The sequence below is a fragment of the Prosopis cineraria genome, unplaced genomic scaffold, assembly GCF_029017545.1.
Source record: "Prosopis cineraria cultivar Desert tree isolate PC_DT_omini unplaced genomic scaffold, ASM2901754v1 PC2, whole genome shotgun sequence".
Taxonomy (NCBI): Eukaryota; Viridiplantae; Streptophyta; class Magnoliopsida; order Fabales; family Fabaceae; genus Prosopis; species Prosopis cineraria.
Window position 1 is genome coordinate 48,290,870 of NW_026555333.1, and position 17,148 is coordinate 48,308,017.

Consider the following 17,148-nt stretch of genomic DNA (forward strand, 5'->3'; position numbering starts at 1 on the left):
TAATTCAATTTAATTATAATTTAATTTAATTTAATTTAAATTTTTTATATAATTCGATTGATTTGTTTTAAAAAAATTAAAACTAAAATGACGGATGCTCCTCCAGTCCCCAGCCGCTAAAGTGCTACATGGAAATGTAATCAACCCACCGACCTCACGTGACAATCATGCCACAACGGATATAAAAGACAAGAGCTCAATAAACGTAATCATCACGTAACTCAACGCGCGAATCCAGTCTTTTTTAGTTTTTACTGCTTTCACTCGCCCACCGGTTATCGCCTGCAAGTGATAAACTGATAATTTCAGGCGATTATGTTCCAATGACTAATAAATACTCCCCCTTCAAAAATAAAAAATATAAAATATTTTAATATTTTAAAATATAATTAATATATTTTTTAAAATTTCTTTAAACAAGTAAATTATTTTATTTTTATTTTTACATAAAGGATTCTATTAAATAAGAATAAATATAAAAAAAGTCTAATTTAAAAACAGATAACTAATGTATTTAGAATGAAATTTGGTTAAAACTATCAAATAGTTTTTAACGAGAATAGTATTGTATTTTTAAATATAATTTTAATTTATTATATAAATTATTTATGAAATTAAATTTCTCATACAGCGGAAGATATGTGAAATTATACTTTATCTGTATATATACTAATTAAATTATTTGTCTGGCAAAAATAGATTTTTAAGGTATCTGAAAAGTAAATTATATTATATTTTATATAATTTATAAATAATAAATCTTGTCAAAATATTTTTTCTTTGAAAAATAGCACCGTCTCTGCAAACTATCTAGCAATGTTATATTTCCTTCATTTAAAAATATAAAATATTTTTTAAAGAGTTAGATATTAAAAAATATAAGGCATTTTTACTCTTTTAAGGTGTAATTATTATCTTTTTTTTAAAAGTACATTTATTAATAATGACTTTATATTTATTGTAGAATATATAATAGAGATAAATATAAAAAGATAAGGTTAATTTGAGAGTAGATAATTATTTTATTGAGATAAAATTCAGTTAAAAATATTTTACATTTTTAAACGAAGTCAGTATATATTTGATGCTGACTAGATGAAGATGTTTATATTTAATGAAAAAGCAAAGCAACAAAAAATAGCATTAAAAATGCCACCAATAACATATCATTACTTTCAAATAGAACTAACAAACCAAAATAAAAAAAAAATTATCTCATTAAAAATCACGTTGAATGTATGACTTGTAAATTTTAATAGTAAGACTTCAATGTCCTGGACCTAATGTCCTGAATGATAACACTGCACAAAGTTAATACCATGTTATTATTGTATACAATATACGATATACATGACTTATTTTTGAAAATCTTTTTATACAAATTATTTTCTTGGAGGGGATAAAATGAAAATAAATTATATCTGGATATACATATTCTGTTTTCATTTCTCTTCCATCTATGACATGAAATTTGTAAATTCATATTTAATCGAAATATTTTAGATTTATTTTCATTTTCATCTTTAATTTTAAATTAAAATTAATTTTCATGAAATTAACAACGAAGAAATTATTTTTATTTTGGATTATATATCTATTACAATAAATTATATTAAAATATTATACATAATATATAATTAAATGCCTAATTTTAACACGAACAATCCAAATTTTGAAATAAAATCCATTCTCATATCTGGCCATACCATTTGGTTTATAATATAAAATATATGTTTATACTTCCTTACAAAAGATCCACAATAACAATGACAAGAATACAATATTCATTCTTGCCTTCCTTACCTAAAATGGTTAATCTTTTGTTTTTTTAACCAAGAAAATGCTGTAAAAATTAAAAACTCGACCCAGCGTAGGTTTTGATACACATGTGCAATTAATTTTGGGTCCGAAATCATAATTTTAAAATTTTTTATTCAAATACCATCAATTTTCTCAAATTTCATTAGTTTTCAGAAAATCTATTTAACTTAAACTATTTTTTTCCTTTTATTTGAGAATCAATTCTCAATATTTGAGCATTTTCTATGTTCCCATCTTCATAATTGATTTTGGATTGAAATCCGAACACAATCCATTCCAAAATTCATTCTTCAATTTTTCCTTGTTGCTAAATGCTTCCACATTTGGATTGACTAAGTGCACTGTGTAACGGTAGCCTTTTGTTGTTTGGAATCCAAATTCCATTCAAAAAGATGAATACGTGACCGGGCATTGGAGATTAGAACGATTCAATGCATTTCAGGAGGCCCGTGGTAAGTTGGCAACAACCATGGGAGCCGCACCTCCGGTCTCTCACTCTCTCAGAAACTTGAAAATACATTTCTGCCCCTAACCTTACGTATTACATCCAGATCCAATTGACCAATTTCCTTCGACAACACGCGAGTCACGCATGCACGAAGCGCGTGCAACCAAATAAAATAAAATAAATTTCACATACGGCCTGCTTCCTCCTCTGCGCCAAACATAGCGAGAACTTGATAAGAGGGATAAGAGTGGTTTCCCGGCAGCTCTCTGCGTGTTCCAGTCTCTATCCCTTGCACTAAACGGAAACTCCATTCGCCACGGATGTTTATTCTTCTTCTTGAGTCTTGACATTTTCCTTCTCTCGCTTCCCGCTTCACCAGTCACCACACCAAACTTCGCGGCCTGCATTGTCATCAAAACGACATCTGTTTGTGTATCCTACATGGAAACTTATAAATAAAATATTGCATTCTCGTTTTCTGCAATTATAAAATTTTCTTTGGCTTGCGGATCTGTACGGCATTTCTTGAGGAAATCGATGGGAAACGCCAACGGCAGAGAAGATGGAGCCATTGGCAGCGATGATCGATCCGCCGCTGAATCAGGCATCCGTGGCAGTTACGCGCCGACTTCTCAGCCTCCGGTTCGGGCTGCTTCAATCGATCCCATGGCGAATAGTCCGCCTCCTAGTCCCGGCCGATCTCGATCACCGGTCGTGTTCGCTCCTCAGGTTTCGACCTCCTCCTCTACGTTTCTATTTTAACTTTCTCTGCATGCTTGTCCTGATTCTTGCTCTTCTGTTAGCTTTGGGTGCGATTTTTTGGTTGTTTGTGTGGAGTAGATTTTGGTTTTTCAGCTGGTTTCATATGTTTGATCGGTCTTGCTATGACGTTGTCGCAATGATTCTGAGTGAAGACTATTCATGTTTTGGGCAACGTTTCTGCATGAATTCATTGTGTGGTTACCAGCTTGTAGACCTATCTATCTGCTTGAGCATTCTGCAATGGAATCCTGACATTTTGAAGGCTAACTATATGTGTTGGTCAGCGTTTGCCAGAGAGGAAGAGTTTGGAAACCGGTAAGGACTAAAATGACAGCTGTATAGCAAATGCTAGAATAAATTATGCTCGTGTCAAGTCTTCGTAAATGACATGCGAATAGATCTTTCGGAATCTAATAGATCTGGAAAATATAATATTGATTATATCATCAACTGCGTTTCGACAAGGATTAGCATTATAACGGTTTGATTAAAAAAAAAAAAAGGATAAGCATTATAATGACTGAACGTAATATGACTGGTTGTTATTGAATAATGAGATTTATGCAAAAAAAAAAAAAAAATTACGAAAATCGCATAAAGACTAGCGAGAAAGTGTGGATCTAGGCGATATTTGGTATTTTTGCTTGCATTTTTAGAATAGCTGCATCAGTCAACATGGTTACCATGCCATTTTGCAGGTTCTTTATTGCTTTGTTTTCTATCAGTAACAGTTGGAAACATTTCCTGGAACTATATGTCATGTATTGTAATAGAGGAAGGTCAACATGTTAATCTTATCCTATTTCAAAGCCCGCGCACAACTGCAGTGTACAATGGTCGAACAATTAATTTTGTCCAGTTCAATAATCACTTGTACCTATGCTCTTTGTCGTCAGTGAGCGAACTCTTTTTTTTTTTTTTGAATGCCAGTGGGGCAAATGAATGATGGTGAAATGTTTACTTATTTTAATGATGCAAGAACACTCATTTTCTTTTTGTAAAGCTCTGAGATATCAGCTCCAAAATATTACTAACTATACTCAGTGACTTATCTGTTTGAGAAACATGATGTGAAATTTTGATTTATGGGTGCGTGCAGTCCACCAAAATCCAAGCCATGATTTGGGATATTGTAATGGATGTACTGTAGTACAATTTAGAATGTTTTACTCAAAATCCAGGAACATCTTGCCCATTTATATTAATCACAGTTAAGTATATTATACAATGATTTTCTCTTGTTTCATTAAATAGTGCTCAATGCCAATATACATCAATCCCTAGGATTGAGAAAATACTTCCCAACTGTCCCTTTACCCATTGAGGTTTTTACAATGACATTCCTTTGGACAGATGCCTGTTATTAGATGGGAGAACAATTTTTATGAGTTGATTTTTGAGTGTTTCCCTGAATAAGAAGAATCAGACAAGGAACTTTAGTGTGATAGTTATTTATATCACTTTCCTACTGCTCTTGTTGGTTTCTTATGTAAGGTTTGACAGATATCCGCTATGCAGATTGCAAAAAATAAAAATAAAATTGGTGTTTTGGAACATGTTTAACTTGTGACTCGGCAGGTCATATTTTGGTAGTCAGATTGATGTCTTTTGCCCATGATAATTATTTTCTAAATTGTTTTCTTTAGTACGAGTGAATATTGTCACAAGGTAAAAAGGGAAGTTAAGGCAGCCATCTATGAAAAACAAAATTAAGTTATATAACATAATTAAATAATGTATGAAGATGAAATGATGAAAAATTGATATATGCTAAACCAAGTGTTGTGGGGAGGGCAAAGTTCAATGTTTGTTGCATTTCTTTTTTCTATTTTTACCCCAAAAAAAAAAAAAAAACAGAGAGAGCTGCAAATGATTTCGCCAAAGGTGAGAGAAATAATAGAGATAAGCATGAAAAGAGTCTGATTCACCGTGACAGATATATTGGCATTTGGCATCCTCTCTCTTGGCTGAAGGAATCTTTTCTGGGCTCAAAAGCCCGTTTAGCCTGTCTGTCCACTGGGAATTGAGTGTCTCTTATGTGAAGGTAATGAGTCAAATTTCCAATATTCCAAATCACAGGCCATTTGAGGAAGTCAGCCTCACTTAGGTGGGCACCTCAGTTGCTTTATATATTCAGTTCCTTATGTGCATAGCTGCTTAAGCGCAAGTTAATTTGATAACATGATGGAGTATGAGAGGAGTGCGTTGGGGACATTATTAAACACTTGTAAATTAGTATTAAGGATAAATATACAGATGGGGATTATTTAATTGGTTTTGTTTGAATTTAATTATCCTTTTATTAGTTATCATTCTATCTTTGAATTAATTTATCTTATTAGGTGTTATCTCTTGGACTTTATAAATCCCTTAGTAACTAGGGTTAGGGTAATGTTTTGATTGACTATTAATAAAGTCTGACTTGTTACCCATCTCTTCCCCTCCTTTCTTCCCCCTTTATTTTTCTGTCTCCCCCTTTCCTCTATTATATCTATGTTGATCTGCATCAATATCCTAAATCATTTTTCCATGCGTTTGCCTGATGTGCAATATGTACATGTTCATATGTGTTTGCAAATGTAGATTTTCACTATGATAAATAGAATATCTTCTGAAAATTTTTTGCACGTTTTCAGGTATTTGGGACTATGCTCAACAGAAAAGTCATGTCCTAGTGAGTTTAAAGAACCCAACAATATGTGGAAAATGGTTTTTTATCTTCTAAGGTGTATATTACTTTCCAAAACAATTAAAGGAACCAGGACTTTGTTTGCCCCCACTTTTTTGGCTTAAATATACTTTTGGTCTTTGTTGAGTCATATAATTTTTTATTTGGTCCCTTTTGTTCAAAAGCAGGCAATATCACCCTTCTGTTTTAAGTAAGGATCCAATTTTGCCCCTTTTTCATATTTCCCTTAATTTTTTTTGGTCTTAAAAGGACACTGTATTGAGTATGTCTGAATGGTTTTGCCTATTTATTGTCTAAGCTAACAAATTGTTAAATTTGAATTTATTTATTTTTGGATGTTGTGAAAGAGGGGTGATCGTTTGTTATAACATAGGACTAAACATTTTTTTCCCCTTGAGCCAGGGGGATTTAATTGAAACTTATGAAATTGGAGGGACCGGAATGTGTTAAGCTCTTTGTTATTTATTTAATTGTGGTCTGTTTCCTTCCAACTATCTTCATCAGACTGAGATCATAACAGATTTAAATAAATTTAATTTCACTGTATTCAATGATTTTTTTTTTAAATTATTTTCCATAGTTGCTTTATGTTAAAGATGGGAAAATATGATAACATACAGGAAAGTGAAAGACTGCGGCTAATGTATTTACCTTCTTACCTATGAAGAACTAAAAATATAGGAACTTGTGGTAGACTCGCTGGGCAGAATAGCAGCTGAATGAATATGTTTAATAACTGAAGGTCATCCTCATTCTTTTTCTAGTTTTTACACCCCTCTCCCCCAAGTGGCTAATGTTTGCTGGCTCGCATTCAAGAGACGCGATGGATGCCATTGAGTATATATTTGGAGCTGGAATTATCATTTTTCTGCTACATTGGATGACAAGGTTGCTAAATAGTTTGCATTGTATCCCTATTTGATTGGTATATATTTATATATACAGGAAAATATTAAGCTATACAACTTTAGAAGCATAGTAAATTAGGTGCTTAAAGCGTTTAAGATTAGCCATCAAAGAGTGGTAGGTTTATTTTGGAATTTCGCAGTCCATGATTTTTATTAGTATATAATAAAATATGATTTAAGAATATATAAAATTTATCAGTCTCCTTGAGATGATGAATACCTCTGTTTTATGAACGTATTGTTTATTGGGAATTTTTACATTTTTATGGGTTGCATTTGACCTCAGTATTTTCATGTCTTAGACTCTAGGGCTATATGCTAAAAGAAATATATTTTTTCCCTTGTTCAATTTTATAGGGTTCATTTTTGGCCACCCAAACCACACCCCCCCCCCCAAAAAAAAAAAAATAAAAACACTTCTCCTGTTTGTAACCTTTTGTTATTTGAAAGAACTCCAACAAAAATTTTCACATACAGGAATGTTGGCTTTGGCTTGACCTTTCCACTTATGGAAAAGTGACTGTGGTTGGTGACAAGTCCATCATCCCTGACTGAAATATCTTCTATTGTCATGTTATAATTTGCGATAAATAAATCTTGTTAATTTGAAGGCTCACATATTCTTTATGATGACTTTCTGAAAGTTCTTATAGTTGTTTTTCTATTTTGCAGTCTTAGTGCTCTCATCACTGACATTGCATGTGTTTATGTGAAATGACAATATCTAGCTTTTATTGAAAGAGACTCGATAGTATGCTTCTCCTCAATTTGACAATGAGCACGAAGCTTGTTTCTTTTGATCAGATTATCAGCAGCTTCACCATGTCCTGTTTTTCTTTGTGCTTTTCAGGCTCCTCTAGCTCCACTGCAAAGCGGTAATGGCCCTCCTTTTTTCAACCAAATCTGGCAGAATGAAACTCATACTATTGTTGATAAACCTCCTGAGCGAGGAATCCCTGTCATGATTACATGGAGTTATGGTGGTAACAATGTGGCTGTACAGGGATCCTGGGATCATTGGACTTCCAGGTTAGACTTAGACTCCTTTATCAATGATAGCGTCTTTATTATATCAATGTAGCTGCTAATATTCTACATTTTTACTTGGTAATATAACTGAACTTCTATTACTTACAGGAAGCAACTGCAGAGAGCTGGCAAGGATCACTCAATTGTTATGGTTCTCCCTTCCGGCATGTATCATTACAAGTTCATTGTTGATGGAGAACAGAGATATATACCTGAACTTCCATATGTAGCTGATGAGATGCGTAGTGTCTGCAATCTTCTTGATGTTAATGTGAGAAGTTTTTTTGTCTCGTTTTCTATAAAGACATGGCAGATTGATACTTTTTACTAATCATCATGGTATTGAAACCCGGACCGGACCGGCCGGGTCAACCCGGAAACCGGTGACCCGGTCCCTTGTCCGGTCTGGGTTTACTGCTAAACCGGTGAGGGAATGAACCGGTGTAACCCGATCAACCCGGGTTCAACCCGATATAACCCGGTTAACCCGGTGGGTTAACAGGTTAACCGGGTTATTTTTTTTGAGAATTTTTTTTATTTTTTATTTTTTAGAGTGCTGAATTCAGAAATAAGATAACAAAAAAAAAAAAGAAACTAAAGTCAAAAAATAAAAAATTAGAGGTAGAGCACGCTAAGTCTAATTTAGATTTTCAGACAGCATTTAGTTCGGCCTTTCATCTGTGTCTCTCCTCTCTCGCCCTGACCTAATCAGTGTCTCTTCTCTAGTTTAGTCTCCGTCTTTTCTTTAGGCTCCAGCTCTATCTCCATCTCTTCTCCAGCTCTATCTCTGTCTCTACTATCTTCATCTTTTCTCCAGCTTAGTCTCTGACTCTTCGTCTTTTTTCCAACTCAATCTCCATCTCCTCTCCAGCTCTATCTCCATCTCTTCTCTGGATTTTTGAGATTGAAGAGTTGTAATTGTAATGATAGATATTTAAAATGTTGTATTTTATTACTGTTAGACTTTTAAGTAGTTGGATTTGGTTGAATGTTTTTATAATTAATGTCTTTTTATTTAAATTGTATTATTTTAATCATGACCGGTTTGCCACCGGTTCAACTCCCGGTTCAACCCTAATTGAACCACTAACCCGTGACCCAGTGCCATGACCGGTTCAATGATCGATCTGGTTTTACGTACCTTGCTAATCATTACTACATGATTGACTTAAAAGAATTTGTGAGGAAGTTATGAACTAGAAACATACTCCCATAGGTCCAAAATATAAGCATGTTCTCTCAGTTAATTTTGGTTCCAAGTATAAGTAACCTAATACATGTAAATTATTTTCCCTATTTTACCCCTTATTTATTTACCTAGATCATTGTGTAAAGTTATATTTCACTCATCATGAAGTGCATTGATAATTGGAACTTAGAGTTAAAAAAGAAAATAATATATATTTTTATGAAAATGATGACTTTATTGATATGCAGATTTTTTCTAAAAACTACTTATATTTTGGACTGGAGGGAGTACATAACAAATGCTTATTCTTTATTTGGATGGGGAGTACATAACAAATGCTTATTCTTTATTTGGATGGGGAGAAAATATAGGAGGAAAGAAAATGTGGGGAAAAATAAGGGAGAAAACAAATTTTACCTTGTTTGGACGAGGAAGGAGAAGTAAGAGGAAAGAAAAATGTGAGAGAAAATAAGATGTGAGATCCATCACATTTTCTTCCTAGATTTTCTTTCCATGCATGGAGAGATTTTGGGAGGAAATTTGTTGTTGCACATGTACCCTTCTCGATCTCCCCCCCTTTTTCGTTTTCAGTATTTCTCGCTGTACTGCTGTAGTCATTGTCCACTTCTCTCTCCCCGTATAAAACCTCGCCTAACCCATGCCCTTCCTTTTCTTCGACTCAGTGCAATGATCTCACCAGAGCTACACCCACCATATGGATGGATTATACTTAATTTAAATTAATTATCCCCATTTAATATTTTAGATAGAAAAATGATGAATTTATACTAAATTATTTGGTTTTAAACTATCGTAATATGAAAATGTATTTTTAAAATGTATTTTAAATATTTTGATGAATTTAATTTTAATATGATTTTTTCCTTCAATTTATTTTTATAAAATTAATTACATCAAACATGATATATTTTGACATAAAGATATTATAATCATTATACAATTTGTCCATTTTCTTTTTTCTTTATTTTTTCTTGTTCATCCAAACAAAAGAAGGGATAATATTTGCTTTTAAGGTTTCTCTTCTTTTATTTTCTTTTTTTTCAACTTTAGTTTCTATCCAAACGGAAGGTTAAAGAACTTCATTCACAAAAGCTTGGCTGCTACTTTTTGTCCATCTATATCACTTCAGATTTGTTTGATTTGTTCCTTTATTCTGCAGGATTATGTACCTGAAATTCCTGAGAGTATCATTGAATTTGAGCTTCCACCCTCTCCAGAAGCCAGTTATGGTCAAGCGTTTCCAGCTGAAGAAGACTTTGCAAAAGAGCCATTGGCAGTTCCTCAACAGCTGCATCTCACTGTCCTTGGTACGGAGAATTCAGATGTAGGTACCTCTTCAAAGCCTCAACACGTTGTGCTAAACCATGTCTTCATTGAAAAAAACTTGGCCGCCCAGTCTGTGGTTGCGCTGGGACTGACTCACAGGTTCCAGTCCAAATATGTGACCGTTGTTCTCTACAAACCACTCAAGAGGTAACTTTGTACAAGGGAAATGGAAGAAAGGTAACGGGACATCTTTTTTCCCCTCCCCTTTTTATATTTCTAATAGCTTAAGTTTGTAAAGTTGAAATTTTATGTATACTCGGTAGGTACATGAATGTGTTTTGTTTTTGTTCATAATTGTGCTATGCCTCGTGTTTGTTTTGCTATATAAAAATCTCGTTTTTCAATAATCTCCAGCCTTAGCCTTCCGTTCTGGTCTAGTTGGAATTTCGGTGGCTTTTACTAGTTAAGCTAGTAGAGTCGTGTTGGCTGCCTCTCTCTCTCTCTCTCTCTCTCATATTTTTCCTTTTTCTTTGTTTTTTTTTTGGGTGAATACTGAATAAGATGATACATGCTTTATAATTAGAGGTGAGAATTAGGGTGCCCTTATGGACCCGACCCTTAAAGGCTCAGGCCTTAAAACTTGGTTATTTAAAATTTAATATGATTCTACAGCCCGGCCTTAATTTTCAAAATAAGGACTTTTTAAATAAGGGCTTGGCCCTTAAGCCTATTTTTCCAAAAAAAATTAATATTTTAATTTTAAAAAAATATTTTAAAATTTAGCATAAAACAAATCTCAGTCTCATAAAATTTGATAAAGATTTAAATTTTAAATTTAAAATAAAGATTAAATTTTTCATCAATATAAATTTAAATCCAATCATTTCATTATTTAAAAATACAATATTAAATCTTTCAAATATAGATTCATTTGTTAAAGATGAAAGTAGAAATTTAATGTCAATTATCTCTATAACTTTTTATTCATTACTTTCAATAAATATTAATTAAATTATGCCCTTATTAATCAAATATGTGTGTGTATAAAATAATTAGGCTTGAAAAGCTGTCTGAATTTTTTTTCATAAGATTTATTAGAGCTAGTGTCTCAAGTTAAGTTCTCAAGCCAGATTATTTTTAAAAAAAAATTAATTTTTAAAATTTAAATCTTTATTTAGATAAGGCTTTCAAACTTGGCATTTATTCTTTGGTTCAAAAAAAAAATTGGCATTTATTCACGACTCTATCTATAATTATGGGTAGGGCGCTCCAGAGCCAGCAGCGGGAGTCAGGGCAACTTTTTGCCACGTTCGTATATGTAATTCTGCCAGGATTTTCCCCGTGACCAGTTTCCCTAGTACATTGGACAGAACACGTGGTCTGATCCCATACATGTATCTTTCATTATATTTGGGAAGTAAATCGCTGTTATTTTGGAAGCCACTTGATATTTTACTCAAGCAAGGGAAGGTTGGTTTTGGTGAGCATGCTGTTGATTGTAAGCCGCGGCAGCAAATATCGTATGGAACTTGATGACTTGCGGAGCTTTGGTGCAGCTTCTTAGTAGGCGAGTGGCTCAGCTCCCTAGCGTGGTGAGTTCTGCGATAGAATTAGTTTAAGAAAAGGTCCTAGATGAAGTCGGTGCTAAAGCCTTAACAGTCCTGTTTCTAGACTGGCCTAGGACCGTCTAACGTTGTGCTCGTGAGAAACGAACATGCTCCATTAGGATACTGCATTTTTTAATTTACGGGCAGGTTAGCGCAGGTCGTATCTTCGAAGTTACCATCAACTCAACCATATGCTCTTCCCTAGTTATAAATTACTTATCATTACCGCATCACACTCAATTATTTGATGTCATTTACTGCATATTTTGCTACAACGCGATGACTATCATTATCATCTGATTTCCATTATTACATAATAGATATACAAGTCACGTACTTTTAGGTGGCACTGTGGCAGAATCTCATTCAGAGGATGGAACAACGACGTCTCCTGTACTGGGCACCTTTGCTTCCGCCATTTTTGCTATGCTTCTCTTCCATCCTTTTCCTTCTGATTCTGCAACCAAACAAAAGATACACACTCATTAATAAAGAGTGCTAAGAGAAACACTATTCTTCGATTTTTATTACAAGCCCCATCTTTCACCCCTCTAATTTAGTGTTAAGCCCTATTCGGTGGCATTAGCAGGCTCAAAACTAACTAGTTCAGTTTTTGGGGGGCCCAGAGTAAAATAGTTCAACCCGGGGCATATAATGCGTCGTCGGGACATACTAGCGCGTACCAGACCAAATGTAATTTCTGTCCGCTTTAATCTTTGTTGTTTTTCAATTTACCCTTTTCATTCTTTTGACCGCTTTCTTCTACCCCAGTCTCTCTACTCTAATCAATGATCCCATCTTTGTTCAAAACATCAAAATAGACATTATGCAAAGCTTAATCAGCAGAGTAACTAAATTCTTTTTCGAATGACCGATTCCCTTCTAGTTATCAAATGCAAAATAATAATTATAAATAATTTTCTTTGAAAATATTGACAAAATATATCTTAATACTCGTACATATCTATATTAACTTACTTCTAGAAGGCTATGTATTGTGTATATATTTTAAATGTTTATCCTTAACATGAACCGTCTAAATTTTATTTTTTTCACTTAAAAATATAAAAATAAATATAATTTTCAATGGACACTGCCAACCAAAATAACGATATAAATTTAAAAATAATAAAAAATTTAAGTAGTATAAATCTGACTTGCACAGTTCAGAAAGAAATAAAATAGTAAAATACCGTTTATAAAAAATAGTAAAATGCCGGGGGCAATGAATAGGGTGCAATAATTTGTTTATGAAATCCAACCATGGGGCATCAGATCCTCCCCGGGGAGAGAATTTGCAAATCTTATTTGACGAGATTCCAAGAAGAGTTTATTTACTATGCAAGACACGAGCTCAGAATCCACCGTATCCGTCACTTTAAATCATGCTGTGACGAATAAGCATAAGTTCACCATTTCAATCATGGAATAGGGTGCAATAATTTGTTTATGAAATCCAACTACGGGGCATCAGATCCCCCCTCCCCTCCCCCAAAACGAAAAAGATAACTTGAAGGAATATTGAAACATCAGCCAATAGCTGTGTCATGTCAAATTGTCATCAAAAGATATGAAGAATTTTTTATTAATAAAAAAAGGCTGGAGACAAAAATATTTTTTAAAAAATAAGTAAATGAAATTAATCTTAAATAGTCTGCAAAAAGCTCTTTACTTTTTTTTCAAATATATTAAATAGTCTCCAAGAAGCCCTTCACAAATTTGAATTTGGAAAGAAATGAACCGTACCCAGTGTTGACCCTGCAACATCAGCCAGGAACTGTGGAGTAACGTACTGAGCAGACGTTAATTTATATTCTTATAAAACCACAAATTCTCAAGAAAAAAAGGCTATTGTTGCCGAAGGCCACTCCCCAACGCTTGGGGCAGATATATATTTTCAGTAGCGTTTGACAAACCACCAGAGTCCTGGATCGACTATTTTGAAGCTGAAAACCTTGGAATTAACATGTGCAATGACTCCACACAGAATACAGCATCTTGTATAATGAAAAATAAAAATTAAAAATTAAAAAGCATCTTGATTAAAAAAATATCAAAATAAAATAAAATAGACCGAAACTACAATTTGTCTCCTCGTTTTGCATAAATATTAAACTCCATTCTCTGCTGTTCGTTGACAAAATATAATTTTTTCACCGATTTTGCCAAAAAAATTAGAGAAACTTCAAAACTTTCTGTTGTGTTAATTCCCCATGCAAAATTGTCACTTGAGACTAACTCAAATAGTAGGGAGAGTAGAATGAGATGAGTAAAAGACTAGAGCTCAAAACCAAAAATTCCAGGTATAAAAAAGCAAAACTAAATTATCAATCGATTTCGATGAACTCAACAACGGCAAAGACTTCTTTTTCCTAATTTCATTCATATCTCGGCTACTGTAATTATTTTAGAAACAGAAGATAGGAGAAGACGAGGGCAGGAAAAACAAAAAAATTTTAAGCTCAAAAGTTGTGAACCAAAGAGATAAGAATATAACTGGGATGAGAAATCATCCGCGAATTAGATTCTCTCCATTATGGGGAAAGGTGTAGTTTGAACCAAGGAGATAAAGATCGATTCAAGCTACCAAATTACTACCATTCCCTCCGACGTGTCATATAATCGGACAAAAACATAGTTTCGCCACAAATTATCTAACCCTGATAGGGAAAAAGCAAGGGGGTGCGGCAAGCACTATGACATAATTTGGACTTTGGAGTAGCTTTCAAAGAAAGCAATTTCTTCCTTCGCGAGAAACGCAAATTATGTCTAACATTAGACTATCAAACCGAGGATAAGATATGCACTGACTCGACAATCATCCTTTAAAAACAGGAAATCATCCACAGCTAAAACTGACGAGCGTCCAGCACAATTCATGGAAAAAGTAGTAAATATTAACATAATTAGCCACCCAACAAGGAAAAACACAAAATGCATCCAATTGTTCTGGGTTCATAATAACCAAAAAGGTAGAAAATTGAAGAACCAATGCATGGTGAGACATGGCTAATCCAAACTACTAAAACAAGGGACAGAACAAACAAGAATACCAATGAGCAGTACCAATAAAACAAACAAGAAAATAGACAACCAACCAACCAACCAACAAAAGTTAATGACACCAGAAGATGTCCTAATGGAAATAGAATTCTCATCAAAACTTATCTGCCCTGCCCCTTTTCTCGTTATATGCTTTTCAAATTTTGGTTTTGATTGATTGGTCCTCACTTGGCCATCATGACTTTGACGAATTCCTCATAGTTGATCTGCCCATCACCATCAACATCAGCCTCGCGAATCATTTCATCAACTTCTTCATCTGTCAACTTCTCACCAAGATTCGTCATAACGTGGCGGAGCTCAGCTGCAGAAATGAAACCATTCTGATCCTTGTCAAAAACACGGAAAGCTTCCTTGAGTTCCTCCTCAGAATCAGTATCTTTCATCTTTCGGGCCATCAGATTGAGAAACTCTGGGAAATCAATGGTACCATTTCCATCAGCATCAACTTCATTTATCATGTCTTGAAGTTCTGCTTCTGTGGGGTTCTGGCCGAGTGATCGCATCACAGTCCCAAGTTCCTTGGTTGTGATGCAACCTGCAGCATACTAGCGTGTTAAAAAATAGAAAAAGACACTAACCCATTCAGTCGTGACACGCAAAATAGACAGATAAATAAATAAATCGTTCAGACGTTGAAATGAATTTTTTAAAGCATGGAAAGAGGTTTCTACTCGTGCTCTATCAAAAATTGAGAAACTACTCAGGCTTAGGGCATTCAAAACAAGGAAATTTCCTGAAGAAACCCTATATTTACTTATTCTCTTTGCCTCATGACCATAGACAGTTCTAAAAGTAAGCATAGGGCGAACTCCAATTCACTATTGCTGGAAAGATAAGTAAAATGCCACAAATTCTACTTTCTTGTCAGAGATGTGATGCTACTGACCACAGGATGATGGCGCACTGATAGATCAACAACTAAAAATGTTAGGATTATCCAGCTAAAATATCATCCGCAACATTAAAATAAAGTTAGGGCCATACGATAAAAACCAAAGTGCAGGCCACATACAATACAGAGATGTAAAAGGGCGTTCCCCATATTAAATTACGGTAAAACGGAAGCCATAGAATCACACACACACACATCACATACGGCAATCTGATAGGGTCAGACGAGAAACGAAATATCAAGCGAGGACTTTAAAAGTATAGATTCAGAAAGCTACGAGGATAACATAATCCAACCAGGATATTGCCTGTATAATCCCAGGAGCCTCAAGCGAGACTAAGGAAGGGCCAACATGAAAAAACAAAGAAATATCGGGAACCACTAGCATTTCTTGCACTCAAAATCAACAGCAAAAAGTCAAACAAGAAGGAACCCTAGATCAGACAGAAAATTTCAAATTAGAAAAATGACGGGAGCGAACTTCACACGAAACAAAAGCAGGCAAGCAAAGAAGGAGCAATCAGATCTAAGAACACATCCAGAGTCAACAATTGCAGAGAAAAGAAGATCGAAGAAAAAATAAAAGAAAGAGGAAAGGGATCTAAGAGTGGAGACCATCTCCGTCCTTGTCGAAGAGGCTGAAGGCCTCCTTGAACTCGGAGATCTGGTCGTCGGTGAGCTGATCGGCCATCGGTGGAGGCGTTTGGCTGGCGAGAAATTACGCGATTCCCAAGTGAAAAGGGTGTAAGATGAGCACGGTTCGATCTGAGCGTCACTTCGTTGATGAAATCAAGAGCGGAGTAGGCCATATATATGTGTGCGCGCGGGCAAAGCACGGTCCGAAGCCAAATGGCATCTGGTTCTCTGTCATCCGCGAGCGGTTCCTTTCATTTCCCTAAATCTTTCTCCAATTGTCATTTTAATTTTTTTCAATTAAAATTACAATTTTAATTAACAAAAATTAATCTTTTAATTTTTTAACTTTTAACTTACTTATAACTCAATCTCTTCACCATAACTCAATGCAATTCAATCTCTCAATTATAAGTCATTACAACTCAATCCCTCAACTTTTAATTTATTTATAACTTAATCCTTTTTTTAATTTTTTTAAATTATCCTTATCAAATAAAAGGAATAAAACATGCTCATATATTACTCTAAAATATCCTCTCCTTACTTTTTAATGTGAGATATAAGCTAATATTAAAAAAATTAATAAAAGTTATGAGACTAAAATATAAATGAGTTAAAAGTTAAAGAACTAAATTATAAGTGAGTCATAATTAAAATATTGAGTTATAATGAATTATAATTGAGAGAATAAATTATAAGTAAGTTAAAAATTAAAGGAATAAAAAATTAATTTATTTCATAAAAAAAAAGTGTGGCTCAAGTTATCCCTTATTTACAATTTTCATTTTCATTTAAAAAACTATGACGCAAGGTA

The 17,148-nt window shown here is 34.0% G+C and overlaps 2 protein-coding genes across 5 annotated transcripts; one reads left to right on the forward strand and one right to left on the reverse strand.

The window, feature by feature from the left end:
• Nucleotides 1-1,870: 1,870 nt before the first annotated feature.
• On the reverse strand, nucleotides 1,871-16,526 carry LOC129303186 (calmodulin-7-like). 2 transcript variants are annotated; one of them, XM_054942310.1, is made up of 4 exons: nucleotides 16,314-16,526; nucleotides 14,972-15,341; nucleotides 12,078-12,197; nucleotides 1,871-2,670 (listed from the first exon to the last, which is right to left on the reverse strand). In XM_054942310.1, the coding sequence occupies exons 1-3, from the start codon at nucleotides 16,387-16,389 to the stop codon at nucleotides 12,107-12,109; spliced, it is 537 nt and encodes a 178-aa protein (XP_054798285.1). In that variant the 5' UTR covers nucleotides 16,390-16,526; the 3' UTR covers nucleotides 1,871-2,670; nucleotides 12,078-12,106. The 2 variants fall into 2 exon arrangements, with proteins under 2 accessions (XP_054798285.1, XP_054798284.1); XM_054942309.1 differs by lacking the exon at nucleotides 1,871-2,670 and having other exon boundaries at nucleotides 11,943-12,197; nucleotides 16,314-16,525.
• LOC129303185 (SNF1-related protein kinase regulatory subunit beta-1) lies at nucleotides 2,664-11,870 on the forward strand. Of its 3 annotated transcripts, none has more exons than XM_054942307.1 (5): nucleotides 2,664-2,998; nucleotides 7,479-7,657; nucleotides 7,766-7,928; nucleotides 10,027-10,370; nucleotides 11,397-11,870. In XM_054942307.1, exons 1-4 carry the CDS (start codon nucleotides 2,807-2,809, stop codon nucleotides 10,342-10,344), a joined length of 852 nt encoding a protein of 283 aa, XP_054798282.1. In that variant the 5' UTR covers nucleotides 2,664-2,806; the 3' UTR covers nucleotides 10,345-10,370; nucleotides 11,397-11,870. The 3 variants fall into 3 exon arrangements, with proteins under 3 accessions (XP_054798282.1, XP_054798283.1, XP_054798281.1); XM_054942308.1 differs by having other exon boundaries at nucleotides 11,407-11,870; XM_054942306.1 differs by lacking the exon at nucleotides 11,397-11,870 and having other exon boundaries at nucleotides 10,027-10,540.
• Nucleotides 16,527-17,148: the final 622 nt, after the last annotated feature.

What these genes read in the sequence shown, in the direction of transcription:
- LOC129303185 (XM_054942307.1), top strand. Translation starts at nt 2,807, where the DNA reads ATGGGAAACGCCAACGGCAGAGAAGATGGAGCCATTGGCAGCGATGAT. An exon ending in CGGTCGTGTTCGCTCCTCAG is followed by an intron (nt 2,999 to 7,478) that starts GTTTCGACCTCC and finishes TGTGCTTTTCAG; the next exon opens with GCTCCTCTAGCTCCACTGCA. An exon ending in GCAATCTTCTTGATGTTAAT is followed by an intron (nt 7,929 to 10,026) that starts GTGAGAAGTTTT and finishes TTTATTCTGCAG; the next exon opens with GATTATGTACCTGAAATTCC.
- LOC129303186 (XM_054942310.1), bottom strand. Translation starts at nt 16,389, where the DNA reads ATGGCCGATCAGCTCACCGACGACCAGATCTCCGAGTTCAAGGAGGCC. An exon ending in CTTCGACAAGGACGGAGATG is followed by an intron (nt 15,342 to 16,313) that starts GTCTCCACTCTT and finishes AGTATGCTGCAG; the next exon opens with GTTGCATCACAACCAAGGAA. An exon ending in GTCAAAGTCATGATGGCCAA is followed by an intron (nt 12,198 to 14,971) that starts GTGAGGACCAAT and finishes GTTTGGTTGCAG; the next exon opens with AATCAGAAGGAAAAGGATGG.